Here is a 24,080-nt window from a genome sequence, read left to right as displayed (position 1 = left end):
AAGCTGTGTGGCACGGCCAAAAAAACAACTAAAAAAAAAACAAAACAAAACAAGAAGGGTAGAGAGCAATCTTCATCTCCTCAGTGGGCCTGCCCTGTCCCCCACAGGCAGTCTGCCCCAGCATTTCACGTGGGTTTGCTCTGTGCAAATAGAGCTGTGACAAGTACCAAATCAGAAAGCCCTTTGCTGCAGCGACAGAGTGCTTTGCCAGACAGGGCACACGTTGGTGGTTAATAATTTATCTGATGGGAAGAGGCTGGTTTGGACATTCTCCTGGGAGAGCCGTGAGTCACCTCCCTTTAAAAATACCCCGAGCCTGCCATTTCCAACTTCGCCGACCTGCCGACACTACCGTCAGAAATTTCCGACATAAAACATCAAGGTTCGTGTTGGTTTCCATCAAGACGTCAGCTTGCTCGTCAAAGGAGGAACGACTTCTGGGCTATTTGACGTGTGCCAGAACCTTCCACCCGATGTGGTGTTGATTGTGACCATCGGGAGGGTCTCTTGGTCTCTGCTTTCGGCTGAGGGGGATGCCGTCTCTGACGTCTAATTCTCGTCTAATTCTGCAGCTACTTGGTCACCCCTCCCGGACTTCTAGGTCTTGGGAGACATGTTCCCTGGGGCTTCTCAGGTGGCTCAGTAGATAAAAAAATCTGCCTGCAATGCCAGAGATGTGGGTTTGATCCCTAAGTTGGGAAGATCCCCTGGAGGAGGAAATGGCAACCCACTCCAGTATTCTTGCCTGGGAAATCCCATGGACAGAGGAGCCTGGAGAGCTACAGTCCATTGGGGTCACAAAGAGTTAGACATGATGGAGTGACTCAGCAGTCATGCATGCAGACATGTCCCCTGACCTCTGGCATTGAAAAAAAAGGATATTGGGAAGCAATTATCCTCCCATTAAAAATAAGCAAAAAAAAAAAAGAATGATATCACATGTTCTCTTTACCTGTGGCCCATTTTCTTTCTCACAGCTGGTTCTCAAATGTCATCAACGAAAGCCTTTTGTTCTATCTTGAAATGCAACCAGATATCAACAGCAGCTCTTTGAAACAGGTCAGAAACGCAGCCAAGACCACGTGGTTCATGATGGTAGGTCAATCTTGATTTTAAATGTACTTCCTAAAGGAGAAGAAAAAAACCCAGACAAGATAAAAACCACTGAGAAGTATGATCTATGTGTTATTTAAATATGTGGTGAGTTGAAGAGGTTGCGGGGGCCCCTTTATCTGGCTGTGGTCCATGAGTTAGCTTGTGCATTTACTCTTGGCATCAGTATTAAAGGGATCCGACTCTGGTAAGTCAGTTTGGTAAGTGTCTCAAACCTTTCAGGCTGACTAAACATATCTGGGAATTTATCTGCAAGAAATGTTTCAGACTGAAAAAGCCACAAAGTTGGAGGTATTCCTTGGAACACTATCCATAAATATAAAGCATTCTAGACAACCCACATTTTCTTTTTTTATAAAAGGGAATGGTTAAGTAAATCACTGTGTTTGATCTTGATGGAATGGTATGCAGATGCTGAAAATGACAATGTAAAGTATGACAATTATGAAATCTCATAATAAGTGAAAAATGCAGGATGTAGAGATTATACTCATTTCAACTACCTAATCACACATGTAGGCAACAATATTGCCTAGAAACACACCACCATAATCAGGTGGAAAGCTCATGGATACATCGTCCTCAGTGTTTCCAGGATATTGTGTCCCCACTGCAAAAACTCCATACAGGAGCTGTTAGTGGAGAAGTGCCTGGGTTTCCGTGGTGGCTCAGCGGTAAAGAATCCGCCTGCCAATGAAGGAGACCCCAGTTCAATCCCTGGGTCAGGAAGATCCCCTGGAGAAAGGCCTGGCAACCCACCACTTAGCAAGTAAACAAGTGGAGAGGCTCACCGTGTCCTCAATTAGATGCGTGTGCATTCAGTGTTGCCATCATTATTAAACACATATGACTCTGGTAAGTTAGTTTGGCAAGTGTCTCAAACTTTTTAGGCAGACTAAGAATATCTGGGAATTTCTCTGGAAGAAGTGTTGCAGACTGCAAAAGCCACAGAGTTGGAGGTATCCCTTGGAACACTGTCCATAAATATAAAGCATTCTAGAGAACCCACATTGCTGGGGTGATGCCCGGGACCTTCCTCTCCACCCCTCTTGTCTCCTATGTCTCCCACGCATCTCTGAAGGCTCAGAACCTCCAAGCCAGTCTCTCTCTTGCCCCAAACTAGCCAACAGGGTGCACCCCAGTTGAGGCCAGCCCTGTGGACCGAAGTGACCCCTGTAAGCCGTGATGCCCATCAGTGCCCTGACTTATATGCCGTCTCTTTCCCCTCCCTTCCAGGGGATCCTGAATCCAGCCCAAGGTTTCCTGTTGTCCCTGGCCTTCTATGGCTGGACAGGCTGCCGCCTGACGCTTCCAGGTCCCAGCAAGGAGATCCAGTGGGACTCGATGACCACCTCGGCCACCGAGGGGGCGCCCCCCTCCCCCGGGGGCCCCCAAGAGCCCGGGGAAGGCCCCGCACCCAAGAAGGAGCTTCCGGGCGGCACGCACACTTCCGATGAGGCCTTGAGCTTGCTTTCTGAAGGTAAGAGCCTCTGGGTAGAGGCAGGCCTAGGTTGGGGGCCCCACGCTCCCCAGGAACTCCTTTGTCAATGACCAGGAGGCTCCCTGCCCTGATTTCTGGAACCAGCTTCAGGGCATGAGTGGAAAGGGACCACCTTAATCTTGCAGCTCATCACTCACCTCTCCTTGTAATGTGAGCGTGGTGCCTTTCCTCTGCCTGCGTGCCACGTGGCTTCAGTCCTGTTGAACTCTCTGTGTCCCCAGGGACTGTCACCGCGGCTAGGCTCCTCTGTCCCTGGGGATTCTCCAGGCGAGAATACTGGAGCGGGTTGCCATGCCCTCCTCCAGGGGATCTTCCCCACCCAGGGACTGAGCACCGTAGCCTTGTGTTAATAATCACTAGCTCTGCCTTGGGCTGCATGACATTCTGAGTCTGAGATAAACGGTCACTTCTCATCCGGTGCTGACGTGTGCTGTAAGACAATGAACAGTAGGCGACCTGACCTCTGGAGATTTTTACGTGCAGTTTTGGTTTGTCCACTTCATCCGGGGGCATTTAAGATGAAATGCAGGTCACCCGTCGCTGGCTCTTCCACTCTGTCCTCTTCAAGACTCTCGCACCGTGGTCCTCAAATTGGTCCTCTTTTTAAACTCCTGTTCATCTAATTTGGACTTCCCCTGGTGGCTCAGATGGTAAAGAGTCTGCCTACAATGCTGGAGACCTGGGTTCGATCCCTGAGTCAGGAAGATTCCCCTGGAGAAGGAAACGGCAACCCATTCCAACCTTCTGCCTGGAGAATCTCATGGACGGAGGAGTCTGGTGGGCTACAGTCCGTGGGGTCGCAGAGTCGGACACCACTGAGAGACTTCACTTTCACTTTTCATCTAATCTGGGGTTATGTCCATTAAGCCAACTGATGTGGAGGGTGCAAGTATTAGTTTAAGGCCCAAATAATGTTTCTTTAAAGCTTGAAAGTGAAAGTGAAGTCAAGACTGCTTTCCTTTAGGATGGACTGGTTGGATCTCCTTGCAGTCCAAGGGACTCTCAAGGGTCTTCTCTAACACCACAGTTAAAGATGTGGGTGAAAATCAGCAAAGAGAATGACTCCAATATACAAGACCCCTATGTCTATACCACAGGCTGTATGGTGAGGCCAGAACCCTCAGGAACCGGGGGCCTTTTCGAATAAAGTGGTAATCTCGGAAATGAGATAAGGCTGCCTTAATCTCGGGCGTGTTTCCTTTCTCCTTTCCAGCCACTTTGCTTTCATAAGACAGAAAATACTGTTACATGTCAGAGAAAAACCCAGAGATACAAACTCGAAGTGGTAAGTACGGTTAGGCCTCTCCCCGTCTGCACTGTTAGGATGAAGCTTGACCTGTTTATCATATCCTTAAGCCTCTATCTGCTACTTTAGGATTGACTTCCAGGCTGACAGGCTTCCACCGAGCCTTCGTCATTAAGCATCTAACATGGTGTCTGGCACTTACTCGCCACTTAACAGAAAAGGCAACTGAATTTGAACAAATATTCCTTGAGCACCTGCAACCCAATCAACACTACTTTAGCTGAGGCGGGGGCTGGGGTGTGAGCGTCTCTGAGAAGCATAATGTGGGCAACTTAGAAATAAAGACTTATAAATAAATAAAGGCTGAATTTGCATGTAGTTTGGTGGTGGGAAGCTGGAGAGAGGCATGTGGGGAAGAGATCTATCCAGGGGTGTTTACAGATTCTGCATTTTTATCTTGGGGCCAGCAAAAGGCCAGTTAAGGTTTCTGAGCGGAGATAGAACACTTACATTTGCTCGTAGGACTAACCTAGTGACTGGAAAATTCCATGGATGGAGGAGCCTAGTGGGGCTACAGTCCACGGGTTCACAAAGAGTCAGACATAACTGAGCGACTTCACTTTCATGACTATTGCGGCGGCTCACAGTGAGAGGATCTGTGTATAATTCCTGATGACAACTTGAGTTCAAAATACGAGGAGCATCTTTGTAAAGAATCAGGATTTCCCCCAAGCCCTCACATCTTTCCAATTATCCCTTGCTTTTCCAGTCTTCCTCCTTCTCCATGCAATCCCGTGTTTCCCACAAAGCTCTATTTCCCTGTAATTCCCTACTTCTCTCTCCAACCCCATGTCTTTTCCAACTCTACACTTCTCCCACAATTTTCTTTCTTCCCCATAATCCTTGCCCTGCCCACAACTCTCCATTTTCCCACAGCTTTCTGTTTCATTCCAGAATTCCTCTTTTGAATAATTTTACTTTCCCACAGCTCTTTGCTGTCTGTGGTCAGTCTCATATCACCATTTTATCTCCTAGGGTTCTGTTCCCGACCACGTTTCAGTTCTTCTGCCATTTTATTCTTCTATGATTTTCTGTTCTCAATTTTGCTTTTTTCTTTTCCACAACTGCCTATTCATCCCCAAATTATTCATTCTTATGCAAAAATCTCCCAGGGCTCCCCTAACCCTCTTTTTCATGACGACCAGTCTCTCCCACAACACGCTTTCCCCGTAACGAAACAACGTAAGACTGTATGATCCTTGCCCACTGCCGCCCGCCATTCCGTCATGTTCTCTGCCTGCCTGCTGTGCGTGGAGTTTAGTCAAACAATCAGTTTAATCACAGAGGTGAGAAATGCTAAAACAAAGGAAAACAGTCAAAGGAGACCAAATAATAATAATGTACTCATTAAGTGTAGTGAGATTTCCACTGTAGCTCAAACAGCAAAGAATCTGCCTGTGAGGCAGGAAACCCGGGTTTGATCCCTGGGTCGGGAAGATCCCCTGGAGAACAGAATGGCAACCCACTCCAGTATTATTGCCTGGAGAATTCCATGGACAGAGGAGCCTGGTGGGCTACAGTCCATGGGGTCACAAAGAGACATGACTGAGTGACGAACACACAGACACCAGGACCTTTAGTTCTTTCTGAAGGGGCTATAGATAATATTCTGAGCCACCTCCTGTGAGCTGTCTTATAGATACCAGAACACACCAGGTGGAAATTAACGACATGATGACCCAACTGTACCCAGGACTTGCTGCTGCTGCTGCTGCTGCTGTCGCTTCAGTCGTGTCCGACTCTGTGCGACCCCATAGACGGCAGCCCACCATGCTCCCCTGTCCCTGGGATTCTCCAGGCAAGAACACTGGAGTGGGTTGCCATTTCCTCCCACAATGCATGAAAGTGAAAAGTGAAAGTGAAGTCGCTCAGTCGTGTCTGACTCTTAGCACCATGAAGTCAGTGAAGAGGATTATCAGAGGTGACTGTACTCCTTCTGCGTGTAACGCGCCTCCCCCACCCCACCGCAACTTTGTCTCTAAAAGCTCTCACTCTCTGCCTGTCGGGGGGGTTGGCCTTTGGACAGACGTCTGCCACCGTCCTTGTAGTTGCTGGCATCTGAAACAAAGCAAATTTTTCCTTTCCACCAACCTGGCCCGCTTATTGGCTTTTGAGCGGCAAGCAGCCAGACCCTTTCATGCATACCTTTTGGTCACTGTAATCTTCTGTTCTGACAGTCCTGTATTTCTCCCTCAAGTTCCTGTCCTTTCCCACAGCACCCTTTCTCACGATTCTGTCTCTCCCATCTCTCTGTATCCTCTGACACAATTCTGTGGCTCCAAAAGTTCCTTTTTCTCTCCGGGATGCCGCGCTTTCTCACGGGTCTCTTTTCCCTTCATCATCCCTCGTCTCCCTCTTGCAGTTTTCTCTTCTGCAATTCTGTTACTCTCACAATACCTTGTCTTTCCCTCCACTCCCTGTTTCCTCTTTCTTTTCCCCCCACACATGGTTCTATTTTGCACAATCTTCCCTTGATCTTCAGAGTTCCCTGTTCTCTCCCACGCTTCCCCGTTACCTTCCACGTTTCTATCCTGTCTCATGCATCTTGTTGTCTCAGATTCTTTCCTGCCACCCATGTGCGGTCCACATAACTCCTGGTATGGGTTCCCAATGCCCAGGGAGTATGGGAGTGAACAGACCCCAGGGCCTCCAATCTGTCAGGCTGGCTAAACCTTGAAGGCGGTTCCACAGCTTGAAGGGGATGCAGGGCTAGGTGTCACACATTCTCTATAGCTTATGCTCCATACTTCCTGGCTGGGGTTGCCAATTTAGGGCTTTGAAATGTCAAGGAATCCAAGGACAATGGCCCAGGGCCCAAGAGACGACATGCCTCCCCGAATGGCAGGTCTACACGGAGCTAGGAAGCTCCCAAGAGCCTGCTTGGACTTGCAAGGCTCACTGCCGGGAGTTGCTAGGAAGGAGGCCTGGCCCTTGGGCACTGTGAGGTCACCAGCAGCTGCACTTCCTGCAAGGACACTCAGGTATTCACACGCCACGGATGCAGAATGAGTGCACACCTACCACAGCCTTGTTGGATTTGCTAAGACCAGACGAGAAACCCGTGGAAAGGCAGACATGCTGGAAAGCACTCGGTGCAGACAGCAGGCCAGCTCAGCCCAGGCGGGGCTAGGCTTGGGGGTTCAGGGGTCATCTGCAATGGTGCTGGCATCTGAGACTCACAGAGTGGTTGTGGCAAGAAGCGGTCTCCTTTGTGGAGCCCGAGGGGACAGCGAAGGATGCAAGAACTTAGGAGAAACAAAAAACCACAGGATGTGGAGCATGCCCCAGAGTGTCAGGTCACGAGGGTGGGTGCTGAGCTGAGACCTCGATCACGAGCCACTGTGTGACCCTCCAGGCCATGGTCTTTCTGCAAGAACTACAGAGACTGCACACAAGTTCCCACGAGCTCAGGATGTGAGGGTAAACAGTGTGGGGTGACCCTGTGAGAAATCAAAGCCTTTGTGAAGCGCCTCCAGCAGGAATGCGTTTTGGAACCGGAAGTCATCTTCCCAGCTGGTGCCTGGTCTCCAGTTGAGCTGTTTCAAATCCTAAAAGATGACGCTGTGAAAGTGCTGCACTCAATATGCCAGCAAATTTGGAAAACTCAGCAGTGGCCAAAGGACTGGAAAAGGTCAGTTTTCATTCCAATCCCAAAGAATGCTCAAACTACAGCTCAAGTGCACTCATCTCACACGCTAGTAAAGTGATGCTTAAAATTCTCCAAGCCAGGCTTCAGGAATACGTGAACTGTGAACTTCCACATGTTCAATCTGGTTTTAGAAAAGGCAGAGGAACCAAAGATCAAATTGCCAACATCTGTTGGATCATCAAAAAAGCAAGAGAGTTCCAGAAAAAATCTACTTTTGCTTTATTGACTATGCCAAAGCCTTTAAGCGTGTGAATCATAACAAACTGTGGAAAATTTTTAAACAGATGGGAATACCAGACCACCTGACTTGCCTCCTGAGAAATCTGTATGCAGGTAAGGAAGCAACATTTAGAACTGGACATGGAACAACAGACTGGTTCCAAATAGGAAAAGGAGTACATCAAGGCTGTATATTGTCGCCCTGCTTATTTAACTTATATGCAGAGTACATCATGAGAAACGCTGGGCTGGATGAAGCACAAGCTAGAATCAAGATTGCCAGGAGAAATATCAATAACCTCAGATACACAGATGACACCACCCTTATGGCAGAAAGTGAAAATTAACTAAAGAGCCTGTTAATGAAAGTGAAAGAGGATAGTGAAAAAGTTTGCTTAACTCTCAACATTCAGAAAACTAAGATCATGGCATCTGGTCCCATCACTTCATGGCAAATAGATGGGGAAACAATGGAAACTGAGAAACTTTATTTATTTTTTTGGCTCCAACATAACTGCAGATTGGGACTGCAGTCCATGGGGTCGCAGAGTCGGACACAACTGAGCAACTGAACTGAACTGACTGCCTGGCCTCCAGGAGGAGCGCGTTCTCTGCTCCAGCCAAACAGCTGCTCCCACCATCTTGACAGGCAACCTCGACTCTCCTGAGATGGGGCTGCAGGGTCCATGCCTGTTGACATGAGCCTTTCCCCCCTTCTCCTGTCTTCTAAATTCCTATGCTCTCTGTGGGCTCGTCACTCTTGGTGTGACCTACCCCGACCTGGAGCCACCGGGACGTATCTTCACCCTGCCCTGGGAGGACCCTCCCAGCGCCTCTCCCCATGCAGCCCACCGTGGGGTTTCATGTGGTGGTCGTGGGGATGCTACAAGCGCTCTTGTTGGCCTGGTGATTAAGAATTTGCTTTATGATGCAAGGAACACCAGTCTGACCCCTGGTCCGAGAAGATCCCACATGCCATGGGGCAATAAAGCCCGTGTGCCACCAACTACTCAGCCTATGAGCCACAAATACTGAAACCCGTGCTCTGCAACAACAGAAGCCACTACAATGACAAACCCACTTACGGCAACTAGAGAAAGCCCACGTATAGCAACAACAGGCCCAGCACAGCTACAAAGAAATAATTGAAAATAATGCACTTAAAGCACAAGCGACTCAAAAAAAAAAAAAAAAATGTTGGACGTCATCGAAATTAAAAAAATAAAGGAAAAAGGAAGTGCTGTGAACGATGGCATATCCATAGAGGGCAGGAGACTAGTTTTAGCGAGGGGTCCAGGACACCTCCTTGAGAATGAAGTGACATTTGAGTTGAGACCTGAGTGCAGTGTGGGAGTGAGCCACGAGAACATCAGGAGAGCTTCATAGGCAGAAAAGGGGATGTGCAAAGGCCATGTGGCAGGATTGAGCTTGGGTATAAAGAAACCTGCGCCTGAAGTTTGTGAGCGAGCAGAGGGTCATGACGGGAACAGGCTGCAGCCGTCCATAGGGTGTATAGGTTGAGAGAATTTGGGATTTGGAGGTTTTCAGCAACGGGAGTCACCTGCCTCATGCACAGTTGAAAAGGCCACCCTTCCCTATGTCTTCCATGGCTCACACACACACACACACACACACACACACACACCCTAGAACCTGGCACAACAGCAGGCAAGCCTGGGTATTTCTGCCCTGAGAGAATAATCTTCACATCTGTTCCCACAGGTTCCAGAGGCAGGTGTGTCATTGGGATGGATTAAACGGGCCTCTAGGGGTACAGTTTTGGCGAGTGATGCCTGGCTTTGATTCCACTGATAGCTCCCCACACCCTTCCCCCTCCTCCAGCCACATGGCATCATCTGTGAAAAGGCCACTCTTAGTTTTACCAAGAGAAGGCCTCCGGGTACTTCCTAGAATTGTGCAAGTGGTGGCCAGGTGACCATGGAGCCCCCTGCCCAAGTGACCCCCCACCCCCCAGGACCACCGAGCACTGAGATATCGGGACCCCTGATTTAGCGCAAGTCCCAGGGCCCTGAAGCTGCACGGTGTCAACAGGCCCGGTTTCCATTTGCTCTGCAGCGTCCACAGGGTTTGGCTGAGAGTGTCTCAGGGTAAGGGCAGTGGGGTGGATACAGTCATGACATCAGTCAAGTTGCCCGAGATGATCCGGTAGGGTTTGCTCTGTCCTTTGGGCTGCTTTAATCCCGCGTAGGTGGACGTATTATGTATTTTTCTTTTTTCGCTTTTTAATACGGCCGTGCAAGTTGTGAAAGGCATTCCCGGACATTGACACTGACCCGTGACAGTCTTTCCTCCTCCCCAGGTTCCGGCGGCAGCACCATTGAAATCCACATCGCAAGCGGGTCCCGCGGCGGAAAGGCCCCCGACTCTCTTCCGAAAGTCCAAGGAACCCCGTAGAGAGGACGAGACAGAGGGCTCTGGACCCTGTGTGTATTTTCAGACGCGAGGGTTCTCATCCCTTATGACGGTACCCTTGCCCTTCAGTCAGCACACTGCGGGGTGTAGCGTCCCCCCCAACTGAATCTTCCTGCCATCACAGTTAACAGAATGTTCCCTGGCAGCCTCTGTGTGATGCAGAGGCCCACCGTGAGCCTGTGCTTGGAGTCCAGCAGCTTGTCTGGAGTCTCCGTGGACGTTCGTTTCTCTGATCTGGCTGTAATGTCAACGCCAGATCCAGGTCCTTGGAAGAGTTAATAAATAACAATAATTAAAAAAAAGAAGTAGTTGTGTCTGAGCTCCCAGCCTGACTTGGGGTCTGTCTGAATAACACCTCTAAGCGAATGCTCTTGTGTAAGATAAGTGATGATGCAGGGACCGGGGACGCACCTGGGAGCAAGTTCCTCACCCACCACTAGGAGGCAGAGGAGGGCAGGCTTGGACACCAGGTTAGCCTTCGCTCGGTCCTCAGCTGTGTTGAGCGGTAGCGATTCAGTCTACGGGAAGCTTCCATTCAGTTCCGTTCAGTGGCTCAGCCGGGTCGGATTCTTTGCAACCCCATGGACTGCAGCACGCCAGGCCTCCCTGTCCATCACCAGCTCCCGGAGCTTGCTCAAAGGCATGTCCATCCAGCCGGTGATGCCATCCAACCATCTCATCCTCTCGTCCCCTTCTCCACCTGCCCTCAATCTTTGCCAGCATCAGGGTCTTTTCCAAGGAGTCAGTTCTTCGCATCCCGTGGCCAAAGTATTGGAGCTTCAGTATCAGTCCTTCCAGTGCACACCCAGGACTGATCTGCTTTATGATGGACTGGTTGGATCTTCTTGCAGTCCAGGGGACTCTCAAGAGTCTTCTCCAACACCACAGTTCAAAAGCATCAGTTCTTCAGCACTCAGCCTTCTTTATGGTCCAACTCTCACATCCACACATGACTATGGGAAAAACCATAGCTTTGATTATACAGGCTTAGGACCTGACTCTGCTTAGATTATTGCCTGTATTTCCCTCTTTCCATAATTTTACATATATAATAATATAAAGCTGTCCTTTGGTACCCATGAGAGGTTTGTTCTGGGACCCCCACGGATACCAAAATCCACGGACGCCCTCCACATCTGCATGGATGACTGTTTACAGACTTTATGTATTATAAACATATATGTGTATATACATATTTGGAGACAAAAATATTGTACACACTACACACAGGAGACACAAGCCACCTAGGTAAGTCTATGGCACAAGCACACAACGTTTCCTCAATTCTGCTGTGTGATGCTCATTCACATCAAGATTAGGACTCTTGTCTCACTCTGGAAAAGCTGTCCAAGCTGCTTCTGGATTTGTGCTTTTGGAGTCCTAGGGCCACAGACAGGATTCAGGGCATCCCACAACCGTGGCCGTGGTACCCCAGGGCCGCACGCTCCTAAAGCTGCACTTATTACCTCACAGCCACCTTGACCCAAAGTGTCCAACAGCAGTAAAAAGGACTTTTGAGGCTTTCTGGGTTCTTAACCTCTGTATCGATATCCTGTCTGCCCCAGTCATCAGAGAAGCCCCGAGACCTCTCCTCTGAGGGCTCCCCCTGCCGAGCAAGACACAGCCCCAACCCCATTCTAGAGCAAAGATGCTAGCCGCTGGCTTCCCCAGGCTCCCTTGCAGCTAGAGTGTGTCTGGCGTGGCGGATGAGACTTGTGCCCCAAGTCAACGTTGGAAGCTGATGCGCAAGGAAATAGGCTGTGCAGAAGCAATTCTGGGGAGGGGTTGGCAGCTGCATGTCTGCTTTGGAAGGCAGCCTGGGTGAGCCCTGAGAGGTCAGCCCAGTGTCTGGCATTGAGCTGTGGGCAGCACCCCAGTGCTGTGTTACCTGCATGGGCCTGATTCTGGGCCTGGCTCTAGCCAGTTCTATTTGCACTGTCCCCCACACCTGGGATACCCCAGAGCTGCTCAATATACTCCTCAGCCATTCTTTCTGGCTTACGTTAGCCAGAGTCCAGTGGCTCAGCTGGTAAAGAATCTGCCTGCAATGCAGAAGACCTGGGTTCGATCCCTGGGTCGGGAAGATCCTCTGGAGAAGGAAATGGCAACCCACTCCAGTATTCTTGCCTGGAGAACTCCAGGGACAGAGGAGCCTGGCGGGCTACACACAGTCCACGGGGTTTCAGTTCAGTTCAGTTGCTCAGTCATGTCTCTTTGCAACCCTATGGACTGCAGCACACCAGGCCTCCCTGTCCATCACCAACTCCCAGGGTCCACCCAAACCCATGTACATGAGTCGGTGATGCCATCCAACCACCTCATCCTCTGTTGTCCACTTCTCCTCCTGCCCTCAATCAGTTCGTTGTAAACCAGATGAAGAGACCAGAGGTTGCAGATGCGTTATGATGTGAAAGGCCAGTGTGCTTTTTTTGTGTGTATAACTAGTTTCATTCTCATTACTTTGTTTCAGGCTGGCAGTTTTAGAAAAGTCAAAAAGCAGATGGATGTTCTCCTGCAGGCACGCTTGGGTCGCTGGCAGTTTTGAGGTGCAGGATGAAAAATAAGAGAAGAACCTGAAGTTGTAGGGATGCTGGTGACCGGGCACAGCACACGGTTCAATCTTTCCCATCACCAGGGTCTTTTCCAATGAGTCAGCTCTTTGCATGAGGTGGCCAAAGTATTGGAGTTTCAGCTTCAACATCAGTCCTTTCAATGAATACCCAAGACTGATCTCCTTCAGGATGGACTGGTTGGATCTCCTTGCAGTCCAAGGGACTCTCAAGAGTCTTCTCCAACACCACAGTTCAAAAGCATCAATTCTTCGGTGCTCAGCTTTCTTTATAGTCCAACTCTCACATCCATACATGACCACTGGAAAAGCCTTGGAAATATATAGCCTTGCAAAGTGTTTAAATGAGCCTACTCATTGCCTTATTGGAAAGATTCCCCACCTCCTCATTCACAATCATGGTTTTGGTGGAGTTTCTCTCAGCAACTGGGCTCAAGCATAAATGTTTCCCTTTATAGGAGCTCCCATGCTCCAGAGTATTATTAACTTCAAGGCTCAGGGGAAGGTAACACTTTTAACAGTTCCTGCCTGCCCCAACCCCTGTGGAGTGTCCCTCCCCTCAACTTCCCATGCCGCTCTGCGGGTGGACCTGTATGTTAACTTTGCTTACCTTGCACATGGATGAAGACACTTTGCAGAAACAGGGAGCCAGGCTGCGGAAAAAACAACAAAAATTCCACCCAATTCTGAGTCTTTCGTAAAGGTCTGTATCTGCTGCCCACGCCTTCCCATGCGTGTGAACTAGTGATTTGCAGGCTCCCAACACTGACAGTGACCAACACCAGCGCCCACAGGTGCACAGAACCCTCGCCGTGAGTATGAACACCTCAAAGACCTTTTAGGAACATCACCCAGATGTGGGCTCCTAAAAAAAGAAACCAAACAAGTTCTCTGCTCGGTGAGTGGAAACTCAGATTCCCAAATCAAACTGGGGAAGGGGGAGGGGGTTCTCAATGGACAAATATTTTTAGAATCACTGCAGCAGAAGGTTCCATAGAGATGAAAGTTAGGTAAAAGCTCAGGCAATCTGGTCTCAACCCAGTTTCCGTCACAGCACAGAGACCTCCTTGGAGCTGTGCCTGAGCTACCAGCGTGTTGCTTCAGCTACGGAAGCCCGAGTTCCAACACACTTGTTTAACAGTGGTTAAGTCCCACCATGCGACGTGCACCCCAGTGGGTTCGGGACATGGCTCACCCCAGACCCTTCAGCAGCAGGGCTCGGGAGTGCTCAGAGATTCACCCCAGATCCGCTGCGTGAAAGCACCCTCAGTCAGCTAGGCAAGGCTTACAAAAAAAAAAAAAAAAAAAGAAACAAAACCAGGCAGGTCTGCATCCCGGGCAACACTGGGGCAGAAGCAACAGCCCAGGTCTGGCGTGATTCCCATGCAGGGTCAGCTTGTGGCCGGAGGACATGGGGCTCTTTGGGGTGACTCGCATGGCCAAATGCAGCTCGTCTGGCCACCTCTGTGTCAGCCCCACACTGCCTATCACCCGGGGGACATCGCTTCAAAGGGAACCGGTCACCGTCTGCATGTGTCTGCCTGAACCGTGTGCTGCGCCCGGTCACCAGCATCCCTACAACTTCAGGTTCTTCTATTATTCATCCTGCACCTCAAAACTGCCAGCGACCCAAGCCTGCCTGCAGGAGAACATCCGTCTGCTTTTTGACTTTTCTAAAACTGCCAGCCTGAAACAAAGTAATGAGAATGAAACTAGTTACACACACAAAAAAAGCACACTCGCCTTTCACATCAAAACGCATCTGCAACCGCTGGTCTCTTCATCTGGTTTACAACGAACTGGTTGTAAAAGCAGACCCGGCCCCCGCCCATTTCTCCCAGGGGAAAAAAACAGACAAGAGCTTGGGGACTTGAGGCAGCGGAGTTAGCGTGGGCCCCCCAGACGAACAAGAAAGTACACACAGAAAGTTCTCTATCAAAATAGAGCAATTTATTTAAGATAACCTAATATGGTCTGTTGATTCTCTCTTGGAACAAATGAGCCATCTCTCCCACACACACACATGGTGATTCTCACACACTCACACACACACACACACACACACGGTGATTCTCTTTCCGGGAGCGTGTGAGGGTGGGGGTTGCAGTGGGGCATTGGTGGAGAGAACGGAACGGGGTGAGGGGTGCCGTGTGGATGGAACAGAAGCTGGAAGATGCGGACAGGACATCTGGCTGTACGTCTGACACAGACAATAAAAACCGCAGAAGCCAGACATTCACAAACCTCAGGGAGCGGCGGGAGGAAAACACTCTGCATTGGATGGGAAACACGATCAGAAAAAAAAAAAAAAAAAAAAGGCTGAAAGGTTAAAACAAAACAAAACAAAAAGTAGACCCTTACTCCCGACAAAGTGCACTTCACTCGGCTCCGAGATCTCTCTTCAGAAAGACAAAGTGAACATCGCGGTTCTGTAGCCGTGGAGTGGGCTCGGACGCGCTTCCCCGGGCGTGCGTGTGTGTGTGTGTGCGTGCGTGCGCGCGCGCGAGCGAGCAGAACGAGCTCCCCGGCAAGGTGGACAATTCCGGGGATGGATCTGTGCGTTACTCTCTGCTTTCAGCACCAAGGTCCCATCTGCACACTGAGGACTACGAAGCGTTCTACACGAAGTCTAGAAGCCGCTCGCACTGACGAAGCGATGCGCCCACTGAGCGCTGGCAGAGGGTGCAGCGGGTGTGACTCAGGGCAGGCATGATTTCAGAGGCGCCGGCTGCCTCCTCCTCGTGGTCCCCATCCCGGGGCCTCTTCCTGATGGTTCATGGGCAGTTCTGCCTTCCTCAGCAGCGTCAGTTCATCACCACGCCCGGTATCCAGTCCGTGTCCTTGGCTTTACAGCCCCTGGCTCCAACCCGGCAACTTCCAGCCTGGTACAGGTTTACCAGAGGCCCCCGTCAATACTTGGGAGACCCTGCGTACCAACCTCCCCGTGACGATCCTCTCGTGAGCCTTTTATATCGAATCCCACCTTCACCACCCTCCAGCAGCATTTGGCTCATCAAACGCAAACCTTGTCTGGACCCCGGGCAGCTGATGCTGTGTGGACAGTGACACGTTTTCATTCGGGGAGGGGTCCAGATGGTGTTCAACTAGACCTCTGCAAACTGCATCTCAAAGTTAATCATTTTGGGGGGGGTGAGGGGGGTCAGTGATTATCCGTGGACGCCTGACGGCGTCTGCTATCTTCAAAGGTGGGAGTGGAGACGCCAATCAAACACTGACCTTCTGCAAGTTTGAGTGTTTAGATACAGCAGAGCCTGAGAACACGCCTGACCTGTGAAGAGTGCCTGTTGGTCTTCTGCAGTCAAGGGGGTTTGAAAAACTCTCAGATCCATGGAGATAGATAGTGAGCTGAGAGAGAGGAATGCACTCTGGCTTTGGGGCTGCTCCCAGGACAATCCAACTTCTGCACAAAGGCCTAGCCATGCCTTACCGTTGGCTTCTGGGTCCATGGACAGATACCACCACCCTCCAAAACCATCCAGGCTGGTTGCTGGAACACACAAGGGCTGCCAACCTACCCACCGCCAGCCCCATCCCCGGGGGAAGACGGATGAGCCCAGAGGCCCTGCTGCTAATTTACAAGCTGGGTCAGCATGGGGTCAGGACAGCAGTAAAAGTACAAAGGTTACCTGATCCAAGGGAAAGGAAAACTCCCCTAGGGACACACAAAGCCATGTTTTAATTTTTTTTTTTTTTTTAAAAACAGTAAAAAGATTCATTGTTTAAAAAAAAAGGGCAATTTCTCCTGACCTGCTGCCAGAGGAAGCAAACTGTGAAGATGGCCTGTGAACTGAGACACCCTACCTCTGTTAATTCACCCTCAGGACTGAAAACCTCTCTCCAATCACTTCTGTCGCTGGGAGACCCAGTGAGGTCCCGGAGGCCCCTCCAGTTGGTCAGCCCTGGAGGGACTTGGCCGAGCTGCTCCTGGTTTGGAGGGGGTCCCCCCCGCCCACGCCCACGAGTCTCAAACAAGGCGGCATTGGTGTCGTGGAGCGGGATGGTTCCGACGGCCCCCCTTCAGCGATGCTGGATCTGGGAACGCTTCTTGGGTTCGAGGGCACCCCCTTGTCCGCTGTTCTGGTCCAATGCACTGGGAAGAAAGAAACGTCCAGGTCTTCTTGGAGCAGAAAAGGGGCTGGGGTCTTCCTCTCCGGCCGCACAGACCAGCCCCAAAGCCGACCCCAGAGCTGCCCACCCGGAGTCCCCTCACTGCTTTCCACCAAGTTCAAAGTGAAGGGACCCCTCTACCTGTCTCTTCTAAAGGCTTCTTTTTTGTTGTTAAATAGGAATCACACAAAGCTCTCGTGTCTGAATGGCCATTTTACGATTTTAAAATTGTTTTAACATAAAAAATATCTTTTTTCTCTTCTCCAAAAATACTCCGGGCTCTTTCTCTTATATAAGTCACTTTTTTTTTTTCTTCTTCCCCCTCCTTGTAAAAAGTCCCCCTTGCCCTGCCTTCTTACATAAAGCACTTATTATGCGCCGAAAGTGCCCTTGAGACTGGAAGATGGGAGGCAACTATGAGGGGGGGAGGGGGATGGGGGAGGGGGGAGGGGAAGATGCAGGCCAGAAAGCACCGCATCTGAGAGGGGCTGTCTCTCTGGTGGTGAAACAATAGCAAATAAGCAAGACACCCAGTAACAGTCTCCACCTGGGACCCAAGGCCCGCCCCGCCTCCACCACCCTTCCACCCCAACCAAGACGACAGGATTCCAGCCCATAGAAAAACCACGGGGACAAAGGTTCTAGAAAATAGAAACTGTTGGGATTACAAAGGTACCCATTTCATCCATACAAACTGGTCTTTCGAACATCCTTGTGAGAGTTTAACTGTAGTGTCCAAATGTTTAGGGGAAAAAAAAAAACAAAAAAAAACAACCCATTGACGGGAGGAGTTTTTCCTCCCCTTTTGGTTTATCACAGCATTTTTTTTTCTCTTTTCATTTTGGCACAGCCTTTCCTGTTTTTTCGTTCGTCTCAACCATCGGAGCCTGTTCTGGGTGGCAACTGATCCATGCACTGAGTCAAGCTGGTGGCTTCTCGCTCCCCTGGGGCTGGACGTTTCAGGTGGAAACCATTCCTTTTCCCCGCCTTTGACAGCACTTGCGTGTGTGTTTTCTGTTTTAAACTTCTCGGTGGAGGTTATGAAAAAAAAGAAAAAAAGAAAAAATAGAGACTCCAGTGGCCAGGGATGACTTGGTCTCAAAGGACACTCCCTAAGGTCAGGTTTGCGCTGTTTCGGAGCTGACGGAATTGTGTCTGAATAGTGCTACAACCCCACACATCCACTGCTGGCCCGTCGGAATTCTCTTCTCGTGTCTATAATATTTTTTCTGTGTGTGTTTACTTTCGCAGATCTAACACGCACACCTGAAAGGAGAGAGAAAAGCGCCTGTTATCTTGAGAGGCAACATCAGATGCCCTTAAGAGCACAGGATGGCACATGGCCTGTGGACCAAATCCGGCCCGCCGTCCACTTGTTTATAAATAAAGTTTTATTCACACAGTCCAGAGGGTTCAATCAGACCAGCTCTAGCGGACAGGTGAGTGTCTAAACATCATTAGCACCCAACCCTAGGCCACAGCCGTCAATGGGTGTCACAGACCAGACCCCTACATGGTGGAGCAGATGGCAACTGAAGCCTGAGCACACAGCTCGCGTAAGGGTCGGGGGGCAGGCTGACAGCCAGCCAGCCAACGCCCTGCCCTACATCTCAGGGCAATTCCAAGTGCAGAAAGCTAGACACCTCAGGGGACCAGCAGAGGGTTACTGGGACCCGGGAGACCTGTTGAATGGAAGGTTGGGCCTTCATCACCAGAGGGTCTGGGTGGGGGCACAAAGGTTGAAGCCAAGGGTGGACCAAGTTAACTGCTCAGCCTCATCACCTGTCATGTGGTGGTCACTTCTCCGCTGTTGGGGGGAGGTCCTGAGCACCCTAAGACTTCCAGCAGCAGCCCCAGTTTCCACACCAGGTGCCAGCAACCCCCCACCCACCCCCCCAAAAGCACTAACAACCCAAATGCCTCCAGACACCTCCAATGTCTCCAAGGGTGCAACCGATGCAGCTGAGAACCACGAATTCCGCCAGGAAAAAAAACACACATCATTCAGGAAGCAAGAAGAGACATTCGCTCCCAGAGCACTGCCCAGCCCAGATGCTTCCTTCACCAACACGCGTCTCTGAGGCCTGTCACGGCCCTGGGAGTACTCCTACGTGGGTCTCAGGGGTCTGGACCGTTGTTGACCCCACCCTCCCCGAACCCTCCCTGCTCCCCGCACCGCCCCCTCTCCTGCCTGGGGAAGCCCCAGGGTGCTGCTTACGGAGCCGTCTGACGCACTGGCGCCCACTTTGTCGCCCCGGGCATTCCAGCACACCTCGAAGATGCCCCCGGTGCCTCGGTAGCTGTGCACGAGACTTCCGCTCTGCAAAGCAAGGGCGCCGTCACTCGAGAGGCGGAACGCTGGCGAGGCCACCTGCCCACCGACCCCACCTGGGGATGTCAGCCCAGAAGCTTGCAAAGCCACAGAAGCTAATAGAACTTTCAGTTAAAGGAGCTCTGGCCTCGCGGGAACATGTGACTCAGATCTGTAGCCGCAGTGTGGGGGGCCTGCCTAAAGGACCCTTGGCTGCCCACCAAGAGAGACAGCCTCTATGGTTTCCGCCAGGCTCACGCCTCCCGGGGGAAGGAGAAAGTCAGCAAGATTGGATACGTGCTTATATTTCAACCAGGCTTCCGTCTCACTGAGTGTTCAAGGGAGCCTCAGAATAACTCAAAGAGTTTTATGGTTTAGTGGGGGAGAAAAAGGATGCAAAATGTGGGAAGCTGCTGTATATATACAGCACAGGGACCTCAGCTCGGTGCTCTGCCATTACCTGGAGGCTTGAAGACGGGTGGGGAGAGGGAGATTCAAGAGGGAGGGGACATATGTATACATATGGCTGATTGCCTTGCTGCACAGCAGAAATCAGCTGTAAAAAAAAGCAATTATCCTCCGATTTAAAAACAAACCAAAAAAAGGGTGAGTAAAATGATTTGCTGAGCTGCTGATGGCAGGCAGAACCCAGCTATTGATGGCAATTTTTTTGAAAGTCAAGCATCCTCCTGTGATGCGAGTTCGATCCCTGGGTCAGGAAGATGCCCCTGGAGAAGGGAATGGCCACCCTAACTCCACCATTCTTGCCTGGAGAATCCCGTGCACAGAGGAGCCTGGCGGGCTACATAATATAAGTCCATGAGGTTGCAAGAGTCGGACAGGCCTGAGCGACCGAGCACACACATGGGCGGCTGTCAGCCTGGCTCCACATTAGGGCCACTGTCGTGTCTCATTTGCCAAGAAGGCACGATTGCGTGAGGCGGCCGCAGAGGAGGAGCCCGAGGTCTCAGTGGACCACCCTCGGCCCGAGGCTGGCTAACGTGGCATCCGTTACTACCTCCCTTGAGAAAGCATGTTCATCAGTGTCTGCCAGGCCTCAGGGCACACCAAGGGGTGGCCTGCTTCATCCATCCTGGGACCACACGCAATGCCTGCTGCTGTCAATGGAAGGCAGTGGGTGCAAGGTTTCCTGCCAAGGGCTCGGAAAAAAAATAACCCGAGTCCCTGGCAGGGGCGACCCAGCATCCACAAAGAGCCTGGGGCAGATGGTGCTGGGTGGGCTTCCGACCGTCCGGGGAACTGGGGATGTGTCTATGTCCGTGTCCGAGGCAAGGCATTCCTGAGTGCAAACTCAGGTTCTGGGGTCACCAAGAAAGTGAAATCAAACTGTCAGTCACCTAGTTGTATCCGACTCTTGGCGACCCCACGGACTGTAGCCCGCCAGGCTCCTCTGTCCCTGGGATTCTCCAGGCTAGAACACTGGAGTGGGCTGCCATTCCCTTCTCCAGGAGAATCTTCCCAACCCAGGGATCAAACCCGGGTCTCCCACAATGCAGGTGGATTCTTTACCATCTGAGCCACCAGGGAAGCCCACGGGTCAGTGAGAACTTGACTGTATTGGGTGTGGGGCTGGGGGGGTTGGTGGGGACCCGGGCGGTGGGCATGCAGGGAGTTTACCTGAGTGTTCCAGATGTGCACACACTTGTCGAAGGAGCCGCTGGCCAAGTACTTCCCGTCGGGGCTGAAGGCCACGCTGTACACGGGTTCCTGGTGCTTGGTCAGCGTGTGGAGGCACACGCCCCGCTCCACGTCCCAGAGGCGGACGGTAGAATCGAACGAGGCGCTGGAAAGACAGAGATGGTCACCGCGGACGCCTGTGGGTTCAAAAAAGGCCACCACAGCTGTCGGCAGGTTCCCGCCGGTCTCCTGAGGACGTGACTCTCACAGTGGGAGTGACTTCCCTTACATCTCAAAGACCGTAAGTGGGTATTTCTTCCTCTTCTAGAATGTGACTCAACACGCACTGAACACAAAGCCACGGTCCAGGGAGGGGACATGTATGCCTGTGGCCAATTCATACTCAGGTACGCCAAAAGCCATCACAACATCATAAAGTTTTTCTCTTCCAATTAAGATAAATAAATTTTTTTAAAAGTCATGCAATAAATCTCTTTCTCTTTTTGGGTGCCATTATCAAGGGAACAAATTGACAGCCACACTCATTTATTTGTGCATTTCCGTGAGACACAAATGCTACGTATTTGCTAAATTTTCTAAAACGGTCCCACCACTGACAACACATGTATCGCTGCCAAGTGAAAAACAAAGCCAAAAATAAAAAGCCGAGAGCCGTATTCGGGGAAATGGTTAAGTGAGCGAACACAAATTTTAATCCCACAGGAATTAAAATATAATCGCATCCAAATATACAATCACACTCCCAGGAGCTGCAAATTTTAGTTATGTCTAAATCTGAAAGAAGAGCGTTTGAGTGCATGCGTGCCAAGCTGTCCCATTCATGCCTGACTCTTTGTGACCCCATGGACTGCATCCCCGCCAGGCTCCTCTGTCCATGGGATTCTCCAGGCAAGAATACTGCAGTGGGTTGCCGTGCTCTCCTCCAGGGAATCTTCCCGACCCAGGGATCAAACCCACGTCTCTTACATCTTCAGCATTGGCAGGCGGCTTCTTTACCACTAGGGCCACCTGGGAAGCCCACCCACCACAGAGCTGTTTGCCCAGGCATTTCTTTCCTCTTCTGGGACTTACATCCATCCCTTTATGCTTGGCGCCTAGAAGGCTCACTTACGGCCGTCATGGGTACCATGTGATTCAAAAGCATCTTACAAGTCATCAAACAAAACAAAACAAAAAAGATAACGTTCTGTTCCAGACCTTTAAGTGCATTTCAGGCCAGTGGCTTGCAATAGGAGCATAACAGCTCTCATGTTTTTCTGGATCAGCTTTTAGCTGATGCAGGAATTCCTGTCTGTGTTTTCTGAGAGACGGCCTTGGGTCAGGCACTTTCAGTAACAGATTCTTCATCCCACTGCTATGTGACAAAGACAAGGGGAGGGGGTCTCGCCCTCATTTACTGCAGGGCTGGGCCACCAGCCATTCTCCCCACTAACCCATTCTCTCCAATTCTGCAGGAAAAAACCCACTGCCGCTTCCTCCCAAGTCCTGTCTTTCCCAGGCGAGACCACACAACCATGCTTTGTGGGATCATGGTCTCCAGAACCCTCGGTGTGTCCCATGTTCACTCCTGGAATCTCTTTAGCTTGTGTGCCTCAAGGTTCTTATTAAAATATCCTACTGGGAGTGCAACACTGTATCCTGAGTGAGGTCTGAGCAGGACTGGGAACACAGAAGTCTGCAGAACGCCGCCTCAGTGAGGAGCTTTTGTGGACTTCTAACCGCTCTGCTCCCTTCTGGTGTGTCACTGACTGGCTAGTCCTCTGCATCCGATGCTGGTGTCTTAGGGGGTTTACTGCACACACCAGGGGTCCCCATCCTCCGGGACCTGATGCCTGATGATCCGAGGTGAAGCAGACGCGATCATAACAGAAATAAACGGCACAATAAATGTAGTGCACTCGAATCATCCTGTAAACCTTGGAAAGTGATTTTCCATAAAACTGGTCCCTGGTGCCAAAAAAGCCGGGGACAGCCAGGACGAAAGGTTAGGCTGGATCTGGTATTGGCCGGGGAACCTTTATCACCATCAACACTCTCACCACCTGCAGCTCCGAGTTGGGCCAAGTAAACCAAGCCCGAAGCGAAGTGAAATGAACTGAAAGTCACTCAGTCGTGTCCAAGTCTTTGCGACCCCTTGGACTATACAGTCCATGGAATTCCCCAGGCCAGAATACTGGAGTGGGTAGCCTTTCCCTTTTCCAGGGGATCTTCCCAACCCAGGGGTCGAAACCAGGTCTCCCACATTGCAGGCGGATTCTTTACCACCTGAGCCACCAGGGAAGCCCAAGAATACTGGAGTGGATAGCCTCTCCCTTCTCCAGAGGATCTTCCTGACCCAGGGATCGAACCAGGTCTCCTGCATTGCAGGTACATTCTTTACCAACTGAGCTTCCAGGGAAGCCCAACCAAGCCTGGGGTTCAAGCTAAACTGCTTCCTTTCTTCAGTTGTAGTAAAAACCTTCACCAAAGCAAAGTGCTGGGAGGGTGGATGTAAGCAATTCCTCCCTCCAGCCTCAAGGTTAAAAGCATCCTTATCTCAACTTAGCTATCATGTGATAACCTCTATCTCCTGGCCCTTTCACTTTGAGTTAAGTTTCTAAGTAACTCTGAATGTGAGTCACTCACTCGTGTCCAACTCTTTGCGACCCCACAGACTGTAGCCCGCCAGGCTCATCTGTCCACGGGATTCTCCAGGTAGCTTTGTCCCATCTCCAGGGGAACTTCCCAACCTGAGTCTCCTGCATTACAGGCAGACTCTTTAGCATCTGAGGGCATGAACACGTTTGCAAGACACACTGACAGCATCTCCTGGTCTCTTGGGGACACGAATGACTTTTACTGGGCGCATGGCTGGCGCAGCCTCAGCCACCAAGGCTGCTTTCGGGAACCGAGACTGGGGTGCGGGCTGTCTGTCCTTTACCTCGCCAGCATGATGCTGGAGTTGGGGTTGCTGGTGGCCGGCCCGGTGGGACTCCACTTGATGGTGTATATCTCTTTGCTGTGCGCCTGAAGGTCGTGGACACACGTGTCCTGCTTCATACTCCAGATCTACAGGACGCAACGGGAACACGGTGAGCAAAGGCCGATTCTTCCACTGCGGGGAGCTTCGGCACCGTTCCTGCCTGGAGCACTGCAGAGGTTTCTCTGTCCCTGGGAAGCTGACGTCCAGCGGGGTGGGCGGCTGAGAAGGGG

The 24,080-nt window shown here is 51.0% G+C and overlaps 2 protein-coding genes across 6 annotated transcripts in view; one reads left to right on the top strand and one right to left on the bottom strand.

Annotated features, from left to right (window-relative positions):
* GPR143 (G protein-coupled receptor 143) overlaps nucleotides 1-10,526 on the top strand; it is a 29,363-nt gene extending 18,837 nt beyond the window's left edge. Inside the window, exons 7-9 of the mRNA XM_027534506.1 lie at nucleotides 978-1,095; nucleotides 2,350-2,593; nucleotides 10,109-10,526. Of these exons, the coding sequence (XP_027390307.1) occupies nucleotides 978-1,095; nucleotides 2,350-2,593; nucleotides 10,109-10,203 (457 nt within the window). The 3' untranslated portion in view covers nucleotides 10,204-10,526. The remainder of the gene's footprint in view (nucleotides 1-977; nucleotides 1,096-2,349; nucleotides 2,594-10,108) is intronic.
* A 4,195-nt stretch (nucleotides 10,527-14,721) lies between these two features.
* The window catches only part of TBL1X (transducin beta like 1 X-linked), a 247,955-nt gene continuing 238,596 nt past the window's right edge, over nucleotides 14,722-24,080 (bottom strand). For all 5 annotated transcript variants that reach the window (XM_027534937.1, XM_027534941.1, XM_027534939.1 and 2 more), the window contains 4 exons: nucleotides 23,809-23,936; nucleotides 20,868-21,033; nucleotides 19,137-19,238; nucleotides 14,722-18,184 (listed from right to left, as the gene is read on the bottom strand). In XM_027534937.1, the coding sequence (XP_027390738.1) occupies nucleotides 18,158-18,184; nucleotides 19,137-19,238; nucleotides 20,868-21,033; nucleotides 23,809-23,936 (423 nt within the window). In that variant the 3' untranslated portion in view covers nucleotides 14,722-18,157. The remainder of the gene's footprint in view (nucleotides 18,185-19,136; nucleotides 19,239-20,867; nucleotides 21,034-23,808; nucleotides 23,937-24,080) is intronic.

Source organism: Bos indicus x Bos taurus, chromosome X (assembly GCF_003369695.1).
Source record: "Bos indicus x Bos taurus breed Angus x Brahman F1 hybrid chromosome X, Bos_hybrid_MaternalHap_v2.0, whole genome shotgun sequence".
Lineage (NCBI taxonomy): Eukaryota > Metazoa > Chordata > Mammalia > Artiodactyla > Bovidae > Bos > Bos indicus x Bos taurus.
Note: the sequence above shows the minus strand (reverse complement) of the source record. Positions and strands in the feature narration are given on the sequence as shown.